We start from the raw sequence: 23,097 nt of genomic DNA on the forward strand, positions 1-23,097 counted from the left end.
CAGGCAGCTGATGATGAATTATACAAATATCCAGGAAGGTTATGAGGTGGACTGAACCACTCCTGGGGGGAGAATGGTGGAGAGGTGGACTGAAAGACTGCTGATGGGAAAATGGAGGAGAGGTGGACTGAACCATTCTGGTACCTCTCCTGGGGGGGGGGGGGGGGGGGGGTGGACTGAATCACTCTGATACCTCTACTGGGGGGTTGATTTATATATATATATATATATATATATATATATATATATATATAGCAGTATAGGGTATTTAGAGTACGACCAGGGAGGATATCACTCGTGCCTCTGGACATTGCCTGCTATTCCCTGCTGAAGAAAACAGGAGAGAGGGGGAGTGTGGTAGATGAGATAAGGGTACTATCTATATCTTCCTCTACCTCTCTCACATAGACAACTGACTCCACCCCACACCCAGCCATCCCATCTGGGATTCCCCACACAGACAAAGGCAGGAACTGCGAACATGGCCTATTACCCAAGCCAGTAGTGCTAGTATGTCCCTGTACTCTAGTGAAATACATACACTGCTGCCATACCAGCTGGAAGGGGATTGCTTTTTCACTTGTTCCCCTGTGTGTGTGTGTGTGTGTGTGTGTGTGTGTGTGTGTGTGTGTGTGTGTGTGTTGTTCTTTATCTGTCCTCTTCTTTCATGTCACCTCCAGTTTACAAGGTGTTAGTTTTACACCAACCCCACTCTGACATTCACACACATGCACGTGGGTTGGGCAGTATCCAGATGTTCATACCGTCTCTGTACCATACTGGTGTATACTGTATTACCCAAAGTGCACACACGGGGTGCAATTTTTAAAAATGTACAGTTGAAGTCGAAAGTTTACATACACTTAGGTTGGAGTCATTAAAACTCGTTTTTCAACCACTCCGAAAAAATTAATATTTTTTTGAGCAGTGTATATATATATATTTTTACGCACACAACAATTTAGGCAACAGGGATCTTGATCCAGGTGGGGATTGAATGTCTCTGCCATAGAGATCCTATTCAATTTCTAGAGGGGATACAGCAAATAAACCCTCAAAGTTACAGAATGGGGTGAAAATGGCAGCCATATTGGTCAGGGAGAAATCCCAACCCGTCTAATTGGAATGAATGGCAGTAGAGGCATAATCATAAGTAAGGCATGTGATATATCAGACATTGTGAAATAAAATTACTGTCAACTTAAAATATTGTCAAATAATTATAAATACAGTTTGTACGGGTTATGCGCCAATTTTCTGTAAAAACAGCCTCTAAACTATATCTAAACAGACCATAGACTCTAGTTGATTCTCTCCTCTAGATGTGTGTTCTCTCTCTGTTCTGGGTAGTAGTTACAGCTCTCTCTCTCTGTTCTGGGTAGGAGTTACAGCTCTCTATCTCTGTTATGGGTAGTAGTTACAGCTCTTGCTCTCTCTCTCTCTGTTCTGGGTAGTAGTTACAGCTCTCTCTCTCTATCTGTTGTGGGTAGTAGTTACAGCTCTCTCTCTCTGTTCTGGGTAGTAGGTACAGCTTTCTCTCTCTGTTATGGGTAGTAGTTACAGCTCTCTCTCTCTCTCTCTCTCTGTTCTGGGTAGTAGTTACAGCTCTCTCTCTCTGTTCTGGGTAGTAGTTACAGCTCTCTCTCTCTCTCTCTCTGTTCTGGATAGTAGTTACAGCTCTCTCTCTCTCTTTTCTGGGTAGTAGTTACAAATCTCTCTCTCTCTCTCTGTTCTGGATAGGAGTTACAGCTCTCTCTCTGTGTTATGGTAGTAGTTACAGCTCTCTCTCTCTCTGTTCTGGGTAGTAGGTACAGCTCTCGCTCTCTGTTATGTGTAGTAGTTGCAGCTCTCTCTCTCTCTCTGTTCTGGGTAGTAGGTACAGCTCTCTCTCTCTGTTATGGGTAGTAGTTACAGCTCTCTCTCTCTGTTATGGGTAGTAGTTACAGCTCTCTCTCTCTCTCTCTCTGTTCTGGGTAGTAGTTACAGCTCTGTCTCTCTGTTCTGGGTAGTAGTTACAGCTCTCTCTCTTTCTCTGTTCTAGATAGTAGTTACAGCTCTCTCTCTCTCTCTGTTCTGGGTAGTAGTTACAGCTCTCTCTCTCGCTGTTCTGGGTAGTAGTTACAGCTCTCTCTCTCTGTTCTGGATACTAGTTACAGCTCTCTCTCTCTGTTCTGGGTAGTAGTTACAGCTCTCTCTCTCTGTTCTGGGTAGTAGTTACAGCTCTCTCTCTCTGTTCTGGGTAGTAGTTACAGCTCTCTCTCTGTTCTGGATAGTAGTTACAGCTCTCTCTCTCTGTTCTGGATAGTATTTACAGCTCTCTCTCTCTCTGTTCTGGGTAGTAGTTACAGCTCTCTCTCTCTCTCTGTTCTGGGTAGTAGTTACAGCTCTCTCTCTCTCTCTGTTCTGGGTAGTAGTTACAGCTCTCTCTCTCTGTTCTGGATAGTAGTTACAGCTCTCTCTCTCTCTGTTCTGAATAGTAGTTACAGCTCTCTCTCTCTCTGTTCTGGGTAGTAGTTACAGCTCACTCTCTCTGTTCTGGGTAGTAGTTACAGCTCTCTCTCTGTTCTGGCTAGTAGTTACAGCTCTCTCTCTCTGTTCTGGGTAGTAGGTACATCTCTCTCTCTCTGTTCTGGGTAGTAGTTACAGCTCTCTCTCTCTGTTCTGGGTAGTAGTTACAGCTCTCTCTCTCTCTGTTCTGGATAGTAGTTACAGCTCTCTCTCTCTCTCTCTCTCTCTGTTCTGGGTAGTAGTTACAGCTCTCTCTCTCTGTTCTGGATAGTAGTTACAGCTCTCTCTCTCTGTTCTGGATAGTAGTTACAGCTCTCTCTCTCTCTCTGTTCTGGGTAGTAGTTAAAGCTCTCTCTCTCTCTGTTCTGGGTAGTAGTTACAGCTCTCTCTCTCTCTGTTCTGGGTAGTAGTTACAGCTCTCTCTCTCTCTGTTCTGGATAGTAGTTACAGCGCTCTCTCTCTGTTCTGGATAGTAGTTACAGCTCTCTCTCTCTCTGTTCTGGGTAGTATTTACAGCTCTCTCTCTCTGTTCTGGGTAGTAGTTACAGCTCTCTCTCTGTTCTGGCTAGTAGTTACAGCTCCCTCTCTATGTTCTGGATAGTAGTTACAGCTCTCTCTCTCTCTGTTCTGGGTAGTAGTTACAGCTCTCTCTCTCTGTTCTGGGTAGTAGTTACAGCTCTCTCTCCCTGTTCTGGGTAGTAGTTACAGCTCTCTCTCTCTGTTCTGGATAGTAGTTACAGCTCTCTCTCTCTCTGTTCTGGGTAGTAGTTACAGCTCTCTCTCTCTGTTCTGGGTAGTAGTTACAGCTCTCTCTCTCTCTGTTCTGGGTAGTAGTTACAGCTCTCTCTCTCTGTTCTGGGTAGTAGTTACAGCTCTCTCTCTCTGTTCTGGGTAGTAGTTACAGCTCTCTCTCTCTGTTCTGGATAGTAGTTACAGCTCTCTCTCTCTCTCTCTCTCTCTCTCTCTGTTCTGGGTAGTAGTTACAGCTCTCTCTCTCTGTTCTGGATAGTAGTTACAGCTCTCTCTCTCTCTCTGTTCTGGATAGTAGTTACAGCTCTCTCTCTCTGTTCTGGGTAGTAGTTACAGCTCTCGCTCTCTCTCTGTTCTGGGTAGTAGTTACAGCTCTCTCTCTCTGTTCTGGGTAGTAGTTACAGCTGTCTCTCTGTTCTGGATAATAGTTACAGCTCTCTCTCTCTCTCTCTCTGTTCTGGATAGTAGTTACAGCTCTCTCTCTGTTCTGGATAGTAGTTACAGCTCTCTCTCTCTGTTCTGAGTAGTAGTTACAGCTCTTTCGCTCTGTTCTGGGGAGTAGTTACAGCTCTCTCTCTCTCTCTCTGTTCTGGGTAGTAGTTACAGCTCTTTCTCTCTGTTCTGGGTAGTAGTTACAGCTCTCTCTCTCTGTTCTGGGTAGTAGTTACAGCTCTCGCTCTCTCTCTGTTCTGGGTAGTAGTTACAGCTCTCTCTCTCTGTTCTGGGTAGTAGTTACAGCTGTCTCTCTGTTCTGGATAATAGTTACAGCTCTCTCTCTCTCTCTCTCTGTTCTGGATAGTAGTTACAGCTCTCTCTCTGTTCTGGATAGTAGTTACAGCTCTCTCTCTCTGTTCTGGGTAGTAGTTACAGCTCTCCCTCTCTCTCTGTTCTGGGTAGTAGTTACAGCTCTCCCTCTCTCTCTGTTCTGGGTAGTAGTTACAGCTCTCTCTCTCTGTTCTGGGTAGTAGTTACAGCTCTCTCTCTCTGTTCTGGGTAGTAGTTACAGCTCTCTCTCTGTTCTGATAGTAGTTACAGCTCTCTCTCTCTGTTCTGGATAGTAGTTACAGCTCTCTCTCTCTCTCTGTTCTGGGTAGTAGTTACAGCTCTCTCTCTCTCTCTCTCTGTTCTGGGTAGTAGTTACAGCTCTCTCTCTCTGTTCTGGATAGTAGTTACAGCTCTCTCTCTCTCTCTCTCTCTGTTCTGGGTAGTAGTTACAGCTCTCTCTCTCTGTTCTGGATAGTAGTTACAGCTCTCTCTCTCTGTTCTGGATAGTAGTTACAGCTCTCTCTCTCTCTGTTCTGGGTAGTAGTTACAGCTCTCTCTCTCTCTGTTCTGGGTAGTAGTTACAGCTCTCTCTCTCTCTGTTCTGGGTAGTAGTTACAGCTCTCTCTCTCTCTGTTCTGGATAGTAGTTACAGCTCTCTCTCTCTGTTCTGGATAGTAGTTACATCTCTCTCTCTCTCTGTTCTGGGTAGTATTTACAGCTCTCTCTCTCTGTTCTGGGTAGTAGTTACAGCTCTCTCTCTGTTCTGGCTAGTAGTTACAGCTCCCTCTCTATGTTCTGGATAGTAGTTACAGCTCTCTCTCTCTCTGTTCTGGGTAGTAGTTACAGCTCTCTCTCTCTGTTCTGGGTAGTAGTTACAGCTCTCTCTCTCTGTTCTGGGTAGTAGTTACAGCTCTCTCTCTCTGTTCTGGGTAGTAGTTACAGCTCTCTCTCTCTGTTCTGGGTAGTAGTTACAGCTCTCTCTCTCTCTGTTCTGGGTAGTAGTTACAGCTCTCTCTCTGTTCTCGCTAGTAGTTACAGCTCCCTCTCTATGTTCTGGATAGTAGTTACAGCTCTCTCTCTGTTCTGGGTAGTAATTACAGCTCTCTCTCTCTGTTCTGGGTAGTAGTTACAGCTCTCTCTCTCTGTTCTGGGTAGTAGTTACAGCTCTCTCTCTCTGTTCTGGGTAGTAGTTACAGCTCTCTCTCTCTCTGTTCTGGATAGTAGTTACAGCTCTCTCTCTCTCTCTCTCTCTCTCTCTGTTCTGGGTAGTAGTTACAGCTCTCTCTCTATGTTCTGGATAGTAGTTACAGCTCTCTCTCTCTCTCTGTTCTGGATAGTAGTTACAGCTCTCTCTCTCTGTTCTGAGTAGTAGTTACAGCTCTTTCGCTCTGTTCTGGGTAGTAGTTACAGCTCTCTCTCTCTCTCTCTGTTCTGGGTAGTAGTTACAGCTCTTTCTCTCTGTTCTGGGTAGTAGTTACAGCTCTCTCTCTCTCTCTCTGTCTGTTCTGGGTAGTAGTTACAGCTCTCGCTCTCTCTCTGTTCTGGGTAGTAGTTACAGCTCTCTCTCTCTGTTCTGGGTAGTAGTTACAGCTGTCTCTCTGTTCTGGATAATAGTTACAGCTCTCTCTCTCTCTCTCTCTGTTCTGGATAGTAGTTACAGCTCTCTCTCTGTTCTGGATAGTAGTTACAGCTCTCTCTCTCTCTGTTCTGGGTAGTAGTTACAGCTCTCGCTCTCTCTCTGTTCTGGGTAGTAGTTACAGCTCTCTCTCTCTCTGTTCTGGGTAGTAGTTACAGCTCTCTCTCTCTCTGTTCTGGATAGTAGTTACAGCTCTCTCTCTCTGTTCTGGATAGTAGTTACATCTCTCTCTCTCTCTGTTCTGGGTAGTATTTACAGCTCTCTCTCTCTGTTCTGGGTAGTAGTTACAGCTCTCTCTCTGTTCTGGCTAGTAGTTACAGCTCCCTCTCTATGTTCTGGATAGTAGTTACAGCTCTCTCTCTCTCTGTTCTGGGTAGTAGTTACAGCTCTCTCTCTCTGTTCTGGGTAGTAGTTACAGCTCTCTCTCTCTGTTCTGGGTAGTAGTTACAGCTCTCTCTCTCTGTTCTGGGTAGTAGTTACAGCTCTCTCTCTCTGTTCTGGGTAGTAGTTACAGCTCTCTCTCTCTCTGTTCTGGGTAGTAGTTACAGCTCTCTCTCTGTTCTCGCTAGTAGTTACAGCTCCCTCTCTATGTTCTGGATAGTAGTTACAGCTCTCTCTCTGTTCTGGGTAGTAATTACAGCTCTCTCTCTCTGTTCTGGGTAGTAGTTACAGCTCTCTCTCTCTGTTCTGGGTAGTAGTTACAGCTCTCTCTCTCTCTGTTCTGGATAGTAGTTACAGCTCTCTCTCTCTCTCTCTCTCTCTCTGTTCTGGGTAGTAGTTACAGCTCTCTCTCTATGTTCTGGATAGTAGTTACAGCTCTCTCTCTCTCTCTGTTCTGGATAGTAGTTACAGCTCTCTCTCTCTGTTCTGAGTAGTAGTTACAGCTCTTTCGCTCTGTTCTGGGTAGTAGTTACAGCTCTCTCTCTCTCTCTCTGTTCTGGGTAGTAGTTACAGCTCTTTCTCTCTGTTCTGGGTAGTAGTTACAGCTCTCTCTCTCTCTCTCTGTTCTGGGTAGTAGTTACAGCTCTCGCTCTCTCTCTGTTCTGGGTAGTAGTTACAGCTCTCTCTCTCTGTTCTGGGTAGTAGTTACAGCTGTCTCTCTGTTCTGGATAATAGTTACAGCTCTCTCTCTCTCTCTCTCTGTTCTGGATAGTAGTTACAGCTCTCTCTCTGTTCTGGATAGTAGTTACAGCTCTCTCTCTCTCTGTTCTGGGTAGTAGTTACAGCTCTCGCTCTCTCTCTGTTCTGGATAGTAGTTACAGCTCTCTCTCTCTGTTCTGGGTAGTAGTTACAGCTCTCCCTCTCTCTCTGTTCTGGGTAGTAGTTACAGCTCTCCCTCTCTCTCTGTTCTGGGTAGTAGTTACAGCTCTCTCTCTCTGTTCTGGGTAGTAGTTACAGCTCTCTCTCTCTGTTCTGGGTAGTAGTTACAGCTCTCTCTCTGTTCTGATAGTAGTTACAGCTCTCTCTCTCTCTGTTCTGGGTAGTAGTTACAGCTCTCTCTCTCTGTTCTGGGTAGTAGTTACAGCTCTCTCTCTCTCTCTCTCTGTTCTGGGTAGTAGTTACAGCTCTCGCTCTCTCTCTGTTCTGGGTAGTAGTTACAGCTCTCTCTCTCTCTCTCTCTGTTCTGGGTAGTAGTTACAGCTCTCGCTCTCTCTCTGTTCTGGGTAGTAGTTACAGCTCTCTCTCTCTGTTCTGGGTAGTAGTTACAGCTGTCTCTCTGTTCTGGATAATAGTTACAGCTCTCTCTCTCTCTCTCTCTCTGTTCTGGATAGTAGTTACAGCTCTCTCTCTGTTCTGGATAGTAGTTACAGCTCTCTCTCTCTCTGTTCTGGGTAGTAGTTACAGCTCTCGCTCTCTCTCTGTTCTGGATAGTAGTTACAGCTCTCTCTCTCTGTTCTGGGTAGTAGTTACAGCTCTCCCTCTCTCTCTGTTCTGGGTAGTAGTTACAGCTCTCCCTCTCTCTCTGTTCATTCTGGGTAGTAGTTACAGCTCTCTCTCTCTGTTCTGGGTAGTAGTTACAGCTCTCTCTCTCTGTTCTGGGTAGTAGTTACAGCTCTCTCTCTGTTCTGATAGTAGTTACAGCTCTCTCTCTCTGTTCTGGATAGTAGTTACAGCTCTCTCTCTCTCTGTTCTGGGTAGTAGTTACAGCTCTCTCTCTCTCTGTTCTGAGTAGTAGTTACAGCTCTCTCTCTCTGTTCTGGATAGTAGTTACAGCTCTCTCTCTCTCTGTTCTGGGTAGTAGTTACAGCTCTCTCTCTCTCTACAGTGGCTTGCAAAAGTATTCACCCCTTGGCATTTTTCCTATTTTGTTGCCTTACAACCTAGAATTAAAATGGATAGGGCCTCCCGGGAGGCACAGTGGTCTATGGCAGTGCACTGCAGTGCTAGCTGTGCCACCAGAGACCCTGGGTTCACGCCCAGTTTCTGTCGCAGTCGGCCGTGACCGGGAGGTCCGTGGGGCGATGCACAATTGGTCTAGCGTAGTCCGGGTTAGGGAGGGCTTGGTCGGTAGGGATGTCCTTGTCTCATCGCGCACCAGCGAGTCCTATGGCGGGCCGGGTGCAGTGCACGCTAACCAGGTCACCAGGTGCACAGTGTTTCCTCCGACACATTGGTGCGGCTGGCTTCCAGGTTGGATGCGCGCTGTGTTAAAGAAGCAGTGCGGCTTGGTTGGGTTGTGTTTTAGAGGACGCATGGCTTTCGACCTTTGTCTCTCCCGAGCCCGTACGGGAGTTGTAGCGATGAGACAAGATAGTAACTACTAATTGGATACCACAAAATTGGGGCGAAAAGGGGGTAAAATTCATTATAAAAAAATATATATATATATTTATGTTGTAAATTTGAAGATGCAAAATATTTTTCATTGTGAAAAAGCCCTAGAAATAAGACAAAAGAACTGAAAACTTGAGCGTGCATAACTATTCACCCCCCCCAAAGTCAATACTTTGTAGAGGCACCTTTTGCAGAAATTACAGCTGCAAATCTCTTGGGGTATGTCTCTATAAGCTTGGCACATCAAGCCACTGGGAGTTTTGCCTATTCTTAAAGGCAAAACTGCTCCAGCTCCCTCAAGTTGGATGGGTTCCGCTGGTGTACAGCAATCTTTAAGTCATAACAGATTCTCAATTGGATTGAGGTCTGGGCTTTGACTAGGCCATTCCAAGACATTTAAATGTTTCCCCTTAAACCACTCGAGTGTTGCTTGAGCAGAATGCTTAGGGTAATTGTCCTGCTGGAAGGTGAACCTCCGTCCCAGTCTCAAATCTCTGGAAGACTGAAACAGGTTTCCCTCAAGAATTTCCATGTATTTAGCGCCATCCATCATTCCTTAAATTCTGCCGATGAAAAACATCCCCACACAGATGCTGCCACTACCATGCTTGACTGTGGGAAAGTGTTCTTGGGGTGATGAGAGGTGTTGGGTTTGCCCCAGACATAGCGTTTTCCTTGATGGCCAAAAAGCTCAATTTTAGTCTTATCTGACCAGAGTACCTTCTTCCATATGTTTGGGGAGTCTCCCACATGCCTTTTGGAGAACACCAAACGTGTTTGCTTATTTTTTTCTTTAATAACCTCTTTATCCTACCCCCTCCTTTTTCGAACATTCTGTTAAAAATCGTGCAACATTTCAGCGTCCTGCTACTCATGCCAGGAATATAGTATATGCATATGATTAGTATGTGTGGATAGAAAACACTCTGAAGTTTCTAAAACTGGTTAAATCACGGCTGTGACTATAACAGAGCGTGTGTTTCATCGAAAAGCGCAAGAAAAACTGGTCACTGAAATCTGAAAAAAGTATCCATGCGCCCCTTTCATGGATTATTTAAAGGAAACCAAATTTCATATGGAGACGGATGCAATTCCTACAGCTTCCACACGATGTCGCCAAAAACGTCATTTTCATTGACAAAAATCCTTTGAGACATTACCAATAGATCCGTGATTCCATCCAGCCTACCTCAATCGATTTTGGAAGATTGAAAAATGGACACTGTTTTCTTGTGTAGCTGCTATTGAATACAGATCGCCCAGTGATCAATTTGATCGCTTATTAACGTTTACAAATACCTAAAGTTGGGTTATAAAAGTAGGTTGAAGTGTTTTGTCAAAGAATATAGGCAACTTATATAATTTTTAAACATGACGTTGCGTGTTGGAAGAGAGCTTTTTTCCTGATGCAGACAGGCTATACAAATGGATATTTTGGGCATTCATGGACGGATTTAATCGGGAAAAAGACCAATTTGTGATGTTTATGGGACATATAGGAGTGCCAACAAAGAATATCATCAAAGGTAATGAATGTTTTATATTTTATTTCTGCGTTTTTGTGTAGCGCCGGCTACGCTAATTATTTTGTTTACGTCGCCTTCAGGCATTTTGGGGTGTTGCATGCTATCAGATAATAGCTTCTCATGCTTTCGCCGAAAAGCATTTTAAAAATCTGACTTGTTGGCTAGATTCACAACGAGTGTAGCTTTAATTCAATACCCTGCATGTGTATTTTAATGAACGTTTGAGTTTTAACGAGTACATTTAGCATTTAGCGTAGCGCATTTGCATTTCCAGGTGCCTACTTGAGACGTCTGCGTCTCAAGTAGGAGCAAGAAGTTTTAAGCAATGGCTTTTTTTCTGGCCTCTCTTCCGTAAAGCAGAGCTCTGTGGAGTGTACGGCTTAAAGTCGTCCTATGGACAGATACTCCAATCTCCGCTGTGGAGCTTTGCAGCTCCTTCAGGGTTATCTTTGGTCTCTTTGTTGCCTCTCTGATTAATGCCCTCCTTGCCTGGTCTGTGAGTTCTGGTGGGCAGCCCTCTCTTGGCAGGTTTGTTGTGGTGCCATATTCTTTCCATTCTTTAATAATGGATTTAAAGGCGCTCAGTGGGATGTTCAAAGTTTCTGATATTTTTTTATAACCCAACTCTGGCTCTGTACTTCTCCACAACTTTGTCCCTGACCTGTTTGGAGAGCTCCTTGGTCTTCATGGTGCCACTTGCTTAGCGGTGTTGCAGACTCTGGGGCCTTTCAGAACAGGTGTATATACTGAGATCATGTGACAGATCATGTGACACTTAGATTGCACACAGGTGGACTTTTATGTGACTTCTGAAGGTAATTGGTTGCACCAGATCTTATTTAGGGGCTTCATAGCAAAAGGGGTGAATATATATGCACGCACCACTTTTTCAGTTTTGAATTTTTTTGAATTTTTTTGAATTTTTTGAAACAATAAAAAAAAAATCATTTCACTTCACCAATTTGGAATATTTGTGTATGTCCATTACATGAAATCCAAGTAAAAATCTATTTTAATTACAGGTTGTAATGCAACAAAATAGGAAAAACGCCAACGGGGTGAATACTTTTGCAAGGCACTGTATGTCTGTTCTGGGTAGCAGTTACAGCTCTCCCTCTCGCTCTCTCAAGTTGGCCTTAAACTGTTCCCCTTGATCTGAGTGGGTGCTACAGTCCAGTCTCCTCGTCTCACTCTCCTCTCCTCTGGTGTGAGGGGTAGTATAGAGGCGCCAGTAGAGCTGAGCTGTGTTTGCTTAACCAGGTTCATCCCTCTCTGTTTCCATCTTGCCTCACTCTGAAGAAATTAAATATATATAGTGTGTGTGTGTCCTGTGTTAGGGTTCAGTGGAGCGAAGGGAAGGGGATAGGTCCTGAGTTTACAGTCTTCCTCCACAGCTGAACAGGCTCACCCCTGACCTGGACTGACGCTCTGCTGCTTCCTGTTGCGAGTGCGCGCGTGCACACACACACACACACACACACACACACACACACACACACACACACACACACACACACACACACACACACACACACACACACACACACACACACACACACACACACACACACACACACACACACACACACACACACACACACACACACACACACACACACACACACACACACACACACATACACACCACTATAAATAGTCAGTGATTTCCAAAAAGGTCCCCTGAATGTTGATATATGCCTTCAGCAACATAAATGAGTGCCCAGCACTGAACTGGTGCTGCTCAGAGCGTGCTGCTTAGACCACTAGGCTACCACAGTTCACAATACTCCAGCAAGCCGTGAGAATACTTGATGATACTTGATGGTAATAGCGCATCTTTTAGAATTATTTTATTTTAAGCCTTTCCCAAACCATGACCCTAACCTTATCCACTCAGAATGAATAACTAAACTTAACCCTTTGAGTTGTTTCTGTTTTAACTCAGTAACTACGAGGAATTATCCCTGTAACCACGCAGAATTAATTCGTGGAAAATAGAGTTCATCCATAATACGTCGAAGGGAAACTTGTTGCACACACACTTAATTAACTTACACACGCACACAAACACCAGGGTTTATCTGCTTTTGGCGGATAAAAAAACCCGATAAATAAAAATTGTCCAGGAGTAAAATAAAAATTCCCATTGTGAAATCATGCTTTTTAGCCTACTCATGGTCAGAAATACCAGTCGAAGGAAATACATTTGACTGGTCATGCTTATCGGTCTATATATGAATTTGCATAATTTCATGGAATTCAATTGGCAAGTGTGTACAGTAATTTCTTTACATTACTTATTTATCAGACACGTACCACATTCAGATATGAGCGGAAAATCTGTCAGACAGTTTAAGAGTTACAGCATCTCGAACAGCAAACGCATAGGCAAAGGAAGGCAGACTTCATCCGCGCGTCACACACCACTTTGCATTGAGCTTTGAAACCCTATACTTAATTGTTTGAAACCCCTGAACGTTTTACCACATATTACCTTGCTTCAAAGTAGCCTAGCCAAAATCAGACGATATCCGTGTAGGAAATTATTTTATATAAACTTTCTTTCGTTGTCCAGTAGCCAAAGGCACAATCCTAGTCATACTAGCAACCCATGTTAGTTGTTGCATATTACAGCTCCCCTCTTTCTACATTTCTAACGGATATTTTCATCTCTGTCACATGAAACCGCTCGCATGTTCGGTGCGCTTCGACAAGAGTGTTTTCCCATTCATTGTATTATGGAACGAACATTTGCGTGTAGCCTACTGCCTTGTGCGCATTGCTGCGCGTATAATGTGAAAGAATAATCGTTTATCAACAGTTTAAGCTAAACGTTAAGCTAACTCTGTTGCTTCAGACACATTGCTTAAAATATATATATATATATATATCTGTTTTTGCCTAGGCCTACTGGTTGTATGAATGTGGGCTCTATCGTCCCACAACTGTCCCAGAGTCTGTTTGGAACAGGCTATTTCTTTCTCGACAAGCTGACCAATAGAACAGGTCAACTTTTCTACTATGAAGATAGTGCATTGACATAGGCTAGTGATTTTGCTGTTCATTACTCATCTTGTGGGCTGAGGGAAAGTACATGTGGACAGTTATTCTAACGTCAAAGTGCGCAACCGAATTTGGTAAGAAAGACTGCACATAGTTGCATCCTCAACTTGCATGTTCTGTTACTATGAATTACCATAATTTAAATGTGATTTAGGTCATTCTGAGCGCCGTCGGTGGGCGCTCTAATCAGGTTACCCACCCAATGAATATGGGTCCGGACAATTCCTCAAATGTCCGGGCAAATTAAAATGCTGCGGGTGTCCTGCGCCACATTTTCCTAAAGGAACCCCTGACACACACACACACAGCCCAACAGCACCTGCACAGTTTCTATGGAACTATGTTGGTTTGTGAGTTGGGCTGAGCAAGGAATACCACACTGTGGAAACCAGTCACCCCACAACTGATGCTTGAGTGAACCCCCCTGGGGTTCGGTGAGTCAGTCTCAGGGGTTCGGCCGGAGGTCAAGACACACATCCCACTCATATGATTCGTGATGACACGCCCCGCCCCGCTTGGCCATCATTGGCTGCAGGTGATCACGCTACATCGCTTGGCCTATCTGTGCTGCAGGGAATTTGGTGCGCTCAGTAGTCGACTTGTGACTGTCGTGATGGTACGTCTTGTGATTAATTTCTTAATATTTTAATCCCTTCATACTTACTATGTCGAGAAAAAAAAAGAAAGTGGTCGGACGAATATGTACAATATGGATTCACATGTATAACGGAACGTGATGGGAGTCAGCGTCCTAACTGCATGATTTGCAATGCCAAGTTGAGCAATTCTAGTCTAGCACCGGCAAAACTAAGAGAACACTTCCTTAAGCTGCATGGAGATGGAAAATACAAGAACACAACACTCGCTGAATTCAAGGTGAAGAGAGACAGATTCGATGAAAAGGCTACTCTGCCTGTTCTCGGCTTTGTACCCATCAACAAACCGATCCTCACAGCATCGTACGAAATTGCTTACCTGATCAGCAAAGCAGGGCAAACCACACACCATTGGTGAAACACTCATAAAACCAGCTGTGTTGAAGATGGCGAATATCATGCTGGGAAAAGAGGCTGAAGTTAAGTTATCCCAAATTCCTCTTTCAAATGACACCATCAGCGACAGAATAGAGGACATGAGCAAAGACATCTTGGCTCAAGTAGTTGCAGATCTGATTTCAAGCCCGGCAAAATTCAGCCTTCAACTCGACGAGACCACAGACGTTTCCAATCTAAGCCAGCTTGCTGTATTCGTGCGCTATGTGAAAGACGACGTAAAAAAGGAAGATTTTTTTTATTTTGTAAGCCTCTTACAACAACAACTAAGGCAGCCGATGTGAAGAAACTTGTGGATGACTTCTTCAAAGACAACAATCTTTCATGGGATATGGTTTCTGCAGTTTGTTCGGACGGAGCATCAGTCATGCTGGGAAGAAAGTCTGGTTTTGGTGCGCTAGTGAAAGACGATGCACCACACATCATTGTTACGCATTGTATTCTGCACAGGCATGCGTTGGCAACAAAAACCTTGCCTCCAAAACTGGCAGAAGTATTACAAATTGTAGTGGAATGCGTGAACTATGTGAGAACTAGTGCTCTGAGGCACCGCATCTTCAGTGAGCTGTGTAAAGAAATGGGCTCTGAATTTGAGGTACTTCTGTACCATTCTAACGTTCGGTGGTTATCCCGGGGACAGGTGCTGAATCGGGTTTTTGCCGTGCGTGTGGAATTAGCCCTGTTTTTGCAAGAGCACCAACATTGTCATGCAGATTGCTTCAAAAATTCTGAGTTCATTCTCATTTTAGCGTACATGGCCGATATCTTCGCAGCTCTCAATCATCTCAATCAAAAGATGCAGGGCGGTGGAGTCAACATCATCGAAGCGGAGGAAAACCTGAAGACTTTTCAAAAAAAAGCTACCGTTATTGGAAACGACGAACAGAGAACGATAACTTCGCAAACTTTCCCCTGCTGGACGACTGTGTAAGTAAGATCGAAGATGTATCTGGAATCGGAGACATTTCTGTACCCGCGGAACTGAAGCAAGCAATTGCCACACACTTAGATGAGCTTGCAAAGTCTCTCGACGGATACTTCCCTACAAGAGAGTCATATCCAGCATGGGTGAGACAGCCGTTCACGTTTAGTGTTGAGACAACAGAAGTCAATGATGAATACCTCGGTGAAATCATTGAAATTCAGTAGAGCCAGGTTCAACAGCAACTCTTCAGAACAATAAACGCTTTCAACGTTTTGGTGTCAACAAATGGTTACGTACCCTGTTATTGCTAAGAAAGCTCTGGAGATTTTCATACCGTTTGCTACAACATATCTTTGCGAGCAATCCTTTTCGAGGATGCTGGACATAAAAACGAAGAAAAGGAACAGACTTTGTTGCGAAAATGACATGAGAGTGGCACTTGCCAAGGTGAAGCCGCGCATTTCTGAACTGGTCTCTGAAAGGCAACAGCAGAAGTCACACTGATTTGCAGTAAATATTAATTATTTTGTTTTTGTGTGAAAATCATGTTTTGATGATTTTGTTCTTTGAACACAGTGATGTTGATGCACGGTTCATTTTGTGCACCAGTAAAATATATACCTATGTTTTGAATTTGAAAAAATCACATTTTATTTTTCCAATTAAGAAGGGTTCGGTGAATGTACATATGAAACTGGTGGGGTTCAGTAACTCCAACCAGGTTAAGAACCACTGTTCTAGAAGAACAGCACACTGCATACTTCTAAAAGATCCACAGCAGCTAATCCCACACAGACTCCAACTAGAGAATGGAGAGTCCCTTTCATAACATCCTATTTTGTGAGAATTGCTACAGCCTCTGGTCATGCCTGCTATCCTACTCTATACAGAGCCAGGACATGAGTCTGCTTCCCAATGAATCATTGATGTAGAGGGACTGACGCCAAGCTAAACGCTGCTAAACAAGCTCAAGTAGTAACCCTTCAGAAGCAAGTCAGTCAGGGTGCCTTTTAAGTAAAGCTAGGTTCACATGTCTGGCCTGGAGCAAGACTTGGGTACAAAGTGTGCGACAGCAGCCATGTGTGTGCCCAAAACAGAAAATAGGTCTGCATGAGTTCAGCAAAATTCACTTGACAGAATATTGATCATAGGAAAATACTGTGTGTGTAATACACAAACCGCAGTGTTTCACTTCTAACCCTTGTACAGTATTTCACAGTAGACTAAGAGTAGGCAGCAGAGGAGCAGTCTAACTGGGTAGCTGGATACAGTATGATGCACTAGTCCCCCCCCCCCTATCTCTGAGCCTCTCTGAGCCTCTCTCAACCTCCTTCTCTGTCCCTTCCTCCCTCACCCCCTTTACCTCCCTTCCCAGCATGCAGTGGGGTTGAGTAGGCCACAGTGCAGAGCCCTAACCCCTCTGTGACATTACAGCTCTGAAGAGAACACAGGGAGAACATAAGGAGCATGCATGGCATGTTCCTCTCACACACATACACACACCATGGGTGGGAGGACTGGTGCCACACACACACACACACACACACACACACACACACACACACACACACACACACACACACACACACACACACACACACACACACACACACACACACACACACACACAGACTGAGGGGGAGTGTGTGTGTGTGTGTGTGAAGTGTGTGTGCGTGTGAAGTGTGTGTTTAAGGAGCGGGGGTATCGGCCTCCCCAGCTGCGCCCTGTCAATCATGACCCAGGCAGCAGTGGGAAAAACAGAGGAGAAGGGGGGGGGGGGAGTGGTCATTCTATTTTTCTCTTTAGTTTCATGAAAGTCTGGCTGAGACCACCGCAGTTGGAGCATCACACCACCATGTATGTGAGGAATGTGAAAGGTCGGAGTTGTGTGTTACTCACATTATCTAGGGTTTGGAAAAAACATTACACCTAAAATCTACACATTTCATACAACTTGTAATTCAAAGGTGTCTGAGTCCATTTTGCCTCACTTCTCCCCCCCTCTCTCTCTCTCCCACTCTTTCCACATGGTTCCCCCTCCACTCCCTGTCATGGAAACAGAACAGAGCAGGCTGACTGCTTGACTGGCTGTCAGGGGAGGAGAGGAGAGAGCAGGGCAACATGTACTGACTGGAACGGCAAGGCTACAGTAGGCAGCGTGTGAAAGCTCAGACTAGACGAGAGGAACAGGCTTCACTGGAGCACAGCCTCAGGTGTCAGGGCTGGAAGCTGCTCTCACAAGGTAGAGATCAACCCAACACCACTGCTAAAAGTGAAGCTAAAAGTTAGGCTAAAAGTGAATAAGTGTCCAGGCTTGAGTAGATGCGCACGCACACACACACACGCACACGCACACATTACAGCACAATCAGAAACAATAACAGGACCGTTCCATTACTATTTCCATTTGAGTGACTTGCAGTTAGTGCTTTCATGTAAAGACACCTGGGTGGGACAACCACATATCACAGTCATAGTAGAGTTCCCCAACCCTCGGTTCCCCCAGTGGGGAGATGACAGGAGCTTCAGACCCAACATCAGACAGGTGAAAGAAAACGGTTCTGGCTGCTTCCTGACACACACACACACACACACACACACACACACACACACACACACACACACACACACACACACACACACACACACACACACACACACACACACACACACACACACAAAGAGAAAACCAACGCATGGGCGTTCTAGAAACAAAATACACCTGCCAAACATCCCTGCAGATTAACATCTAGTCTATCTGTTTCTATGGTTGGAAATAGTCCAGAAATTGCTCTGAGGCGATGCTGGGATTAAAGCAACATAATGTGAACTGATGTGATGTGCCTGGTAGTGTAGTGAAGGCTGAGCTGAGACACTCTGGGAACACACTGACACATCAACGCAATCTCTCAGTTACAAAAAAAACTTTCATGATGGAGGTTCAGAGACATTGAGAGGAGAGGGAGGGAGAGGGGGAATGCTTAAAGAGAGAGGAAGAGAGGGACGATGTTGAGAGAGCTAGGGAATGGCAGCGAGATATTGGATCGGAGAGAAAGAAAGGAGGGTGATAGAGAGAGAGAGAGAGAGAGAGAGAGAGAGAGAGAGAGGTAAAACAGGCAGCATGTGACAGACAGAGACCGCAGAGGGTTACACTTCCGTAAAGAGGGAGACGGTTAAAAGGGAGAGACTGAGAGAAAAGCGGGAGATGATAGGGACCGAAATACAGAGTAAATGAAGGAGAGGAAGAGAGAAAGGAATGTGAGTCTGATGGTGCCTGTGTTGAACTACCTCCTCCGTCTTGACTAGCTGAGAGACTATTGCACTGACAAGGCTCATTGTAATTAAATCAAATGAGTGTAAAGGGCAGGATCCAGCTCAGAATATTACCCTAGTACACCTGTTCTCTCCTCTCCCTTCCTCTCCGCTTCTCCCTGCTCCTCTCCTCCCCTTTCCTCTGCGCTCCCTTCCTCTCCTCTCCGCTTCTCCCTCCCATCCTCCCAGTTCCTCTGCTCTCCCCTCCTCTCCCTTCCTCTCCTCTCCACTTCTCCCTACCTCTTTTCTTCTCTCTGCTTCTCGCCCCTCAAGTCCTCTCCTCTTCTCCTCTCCACTCTAACAATCTACTTATGTAGGCAGTGCAAGCACAACAGAGTGGTGTAGTGTTAATGTGGGCATTAGATCTGAAATGGGCAGTGAAATCTAGGTCTGCCCTCAGAGACTGAGGGGGAAGAGGAGCCTAAAGGGAATCGGATTGTTTGATTGAAGAGCGTAGCTCTGATCCCACCCTGAGTGACAGAGCTCTCCACCAATCGTGCACTGACAGCTCAGGGAGCACAGAGGAAGCGGAGGGAAGAGAAAGGGAAGGGAAAGGGTTGCAGTGTGCACTGCTTTTCTCTTCCCCCTCTGTTTCTTTCATTAAACACAAATACAGTTTGTATTTGTCTACTACATATTTTACGCACTCAAATAAGGTGACGTTTTTTTAAAGTGACACTCCTATACTTTAGTAATGGTGGGGATTGGCTGGGAGAGCTGTCACTCACCGGGAGGCTGGAGGGGCGGTCCTGCGGGATCAGACCCATGTCCTCAAGGTTGGCCTTCCCAGAATTCCCTGGGACATGCTGCTGACTCCTGGTGCTGCCTCTGTAGCTCTCCTGCGGAGCCTCCTGGAGAGAGAGAGAGAAAGACAAAGAGAGAGAGAGAGAGAAAGACAAAGAAAGAGAGAGAGCAAGATAGAGCAAGAGAGAGAGAGAGAGCGAGAGAAAGCAGAAAGAGAGAAGAGAGAGAGAATGAGAATGAGTGGAATAGAGTATATAGAGAGAAAAAATGATGGGGGAGGGAGGGATTGACAGAAAATGACATCATGCATTAGACTGTGTGTCTCAGGGGGCAGGGGTCTGATGAATGGAGCAGAGCTCTAACAGCAGCTTTGCACATGATGAATTAAAGTGAGCTAGCCTCCCTCCATGTTTTGACCAGCTGTGAAGGAGGCTTGAATGCCTGTCAAGCTCTGAAACCTCAGGTACAGTGTGTGTATGTGTGTGTGTGTGTGTGTGTGTGTGTGTGTGTGTGTGTGTGGTGTGTGTGTGTGTGTGTGTGTGTTAGGTATACAGGCAGAGTGGAGCTGAGTGTCCTCCAGTCAGGCAGTGGACCAGATAGATAGAAGTAAATACAGGACAGTAATACCAGACTGTAATTAGGTTTTAATTGAGTGCTGCTGGACACACTGTTTAGCATGGGAGACATGACAGCCTAGCAACACTACTGCAGCACATCCACAGAGTGTAGACGAACACACACACACACACACACACACACTACAACCCAATACGCGACAATAAACCACCTACTGGTGGACACACAAGCGTGGGTGAATCTATTGTCACACAAACGCATACACCAAAACACCCCATCAACAGTAGTCTATTCCACCAAATCTGATATCTTGAGAAACACACCTTTATCCTTTCCCGCAAATTGTTTTCTCTTAACTATAATCACAACCATATTAGGTCTGTAAACCAATTTACTTTCCAGAGATAAAAAGGTAATGTTTCTAATTTAGTTCCTTTCATTGAGTAGTCAGATCCTCCTACATGGTGTTCAGTTATCAGACAGCCACCAGGACAATGGAAGGATGCTTCTATCCGGGGTACAGGATTACCTCTCTCTCTGCTGGCATCACAATCACGGACACCACAAACACATCGTCTGTACAATCTCTTGACATGACTTAAGTGGCTCTGAATAACCTCAGGAGGTCATTCACTACAACAGCAGCGAGGCTGAGTACTCCCAAACAAAGAGACGTGGTTCTATATTTAGTACTATGGTGGTGAAGCCTAATGACATAGAGCCTCCCTGGACAGTGCACTAGGCAGGGCACCAGGGTACACTCTACTCTACAGTGGCACCATGCCAACCTACAGCTGTATTACATCACACACCAGAGGCAACCCTTCATTTAGCATGACGCCCCTTACACAAATATACAGCTGTTTTCCCTGTAAAAACACACAGCAATGTTCCTTACACAAACACACAGCACTTCCCAAAGTAAACAGAGACGAAGACAGGGGAAGTCATCCACTTGAAAAGTATGTAATGCAGACAGTTCTGGCCACACTCACCACTCCACTAGTGTACACACTGGCAGATAGACAGACGGACGGACACGGGCACACACTCACCACTCCACTAGTGTACACACTGGCAGATAGACAGACGGACACGGGCACACACTCACCACTCCACTAGTGTACACACTGGCAGATAGACAGATGGACACGGGCACACACGCATCATTACATTAACTTAATTGAAAACAGGAGAGACACTGCAAAGACTAGTCAATTATTTACTTAGGCAGAAATGTGAGAGACACAGAGAGAGAGACAGAGAGAGACAGAGACAGAGAGACAGAGACAGAGACAGAGACAGAGACAGAGACAGAGACAGAGAGAGAGAGAGAGGGACAGAGAGAGAGATCAGATCAGACCGATGCCCCTCCTGCCCACCCCATGCACCCCACCCCCACAAAGAGAGCCTCGGCATGGAAGTCACACATACGCTCAGGTAGTGAGCGGGCAAACAGGCCCAACCCCCACTCTTACACTAGCCCAAGCCAAGCCATGTACCAGATGCTCAGCAGGCTCTGCTCACACTTACTGGCCTGAGGCCAAACCACACGACCAACAACATTGGACACTTTATGGAACACAAAGGCTTCACTGTATCATCCTGGAATATCCAAGGCCTGAGGTCATCTGCCTTTGGCCTAAAGAGCAGGAACCCGGACTTCACCAAAGAAATCGGAAATACAGACATGGTCAATCTGCAAGAAACCTGGTATAGAGGAGACGGACCCACTGGTTGCCCTCTAGGTTACAGAGAGCTGGTAGTCCCATCCACCAAACTACCAGGTGTGAAACAGGGAAGGGACTCAGGGGGTATGCTAATTTGGTATAGAGCAGACCTAACCACTCCATTGAATTAATCAAAACAGGAACATTTTACATTAGGCTAGAAATTCAAAAGGAAATTATCTCAACAGAGAAAAATGTCCTCCATTGTGCTACCTATATCCCCCCACTAGAATCCCCATACTTTAATGAAGACAGCTTCTCCATCCTGGAGGGGGAAATCAATCATTTCCAGGTCCAGGGACATGTACTAGTCTGTGGCGACCTAAATGCCAGAACCGGACAAGAACCTGACACCCTCAGCACACAGGGGGACAAACACCTGCCTGCAGGTGACAGCAGTCCCTCCCACATATGCCCCCCTAGGCACAACTATGACAACATAACCAACAAAAACGGGCCACAACTCCTGCAGCTCTGTCGCACGCTGGGTATGTACATAGTCAATGGAAGGCTTCGAAAGGACTCCTATGGTAGGTACACTTATAGCTCATCTCTTGGCAGTAGTACTGTAGACTACTTTATCACTGATCTCAACCCAGAGTCTCTCAGAGCGTTCACAGTCAACCCACTGACACCCCTATCAGACCACAGCAAAATCACAGTCTACTTGAACAGAGCAATACTGAATCATGAGGCATCAAAGCCAAAGGAACTGAGTAACATTAAGAAATTATATAGATGAAAGGAATGCAGTTTGGAAACCTACCAAAAAACAATTAGGCAACAACAAATTCAATCCTTTTTAGACAATTTCCTGGGTAAACGTTCCACTGTAATAGTGAAGGTGTAAACTTGGCAGTAGAAAATCTTAACAGTATATTTGACCTCACAGCTTCCCTATCAAATCTAAAAATCTCAAATAGAAAACCGAAGAAAATTAGCAATAATGACAAATGGTTTGATGAGGAATGCAAAAATCTAAGAAAGAAATTGAGAAACCTGTCCAACCAAAAACATAGAGACCCGGAAAACCTACGCCTTCACTATGGTGAATCACTAAAACAATACAGAAATACAGTACGGAAAAAGAAGGAACAGAACGTCAGAAATCAGCTCAATGTAATTGAAGAATCCATAGACTCTAACCACTTCTGGGAAAATTGGAAAACACTAAACAAACAACAACACAAATAATTATCTATCCAAAATGGAGATGTATGGTTAAACCACTTCTCCAATCTTTTTGGCTCTATAACAAAGAATAAAGAGCTAAAACATATACATGATCAAATACAAATCTTAGAATCAACTATTAAAGACTACCAGAACCCACTGGATTCTCCAATTATCTTGAATGAGCTACAGGACAAAATAAAAACCCTCCAACCCAAAAAGGCCTGTGGTGTTGATGGTATCCTTAATGAAATGATCAAATATACAGACAACAAATTCCAATTGGCTATACTAAAACTCTTTAACATCATCCTTAACTCTGGCATCTTGCCCAATATTTGGAACCAAGGACTAATCACCCCAATCCACAAAAGTAGAGACAAATTTGACCCCAATAACTACCGTGGGATATACGTCAACAGTAACCTTGGGGAAATCCTCTGCATTATCATTAACAACAGACTTGTACATTTCCTCAATGAAAACAATGTACTGAGCAAATGTCAAATGGGCTTTTTAGCAAATTACCATACAACAGACCACCTATTCCCCCTGCACACCC

The 23,097-nt window shown here is 44.9% G+C and overlaps 1 protein-coding gene across 1 annotated transcript in view; it reads right to left on the reverse strand.

Moving 5' to 3' along the window:
* The window catches only part of LOC139383828 (AT-rich interactive domain-containing protein 1B-like), a 225,264-nt gene that overhangs the window by 141,943 nt on the left and 60,224 nt on the right, over positions 1 to 23,097 (reverse strand). Inside the window, exon 4 of the mRNA XM_071128404.1 lies at positions 19,041 to 19,163. Coding sequence (XP_070984505.1) covers positions 19,041 to 19,163 — 123 coding nt within the window. The remainder of the gene's footprint in view (positions 1 to 19,040; positions 19,164 to 23,097) is intronic.

This window comes from Oncorhynchus clarkii, chromosome 25, assembly GCF_045791955.1.
Source record: "Oncorhynchus clarkii lewisi isolate Uvic-CL-2024 chromosome 25, UVic_Ocla_1.0, whole genome shotgun sequence".
Classification (NCBI taxonomy): domain Eukaryota; kingdom Metazoa; phylum Chordata; class Actinopteri; order Salmoniformes; family Salmonidae; genus Oncorhynchus; species Oncorhynchus clarkii.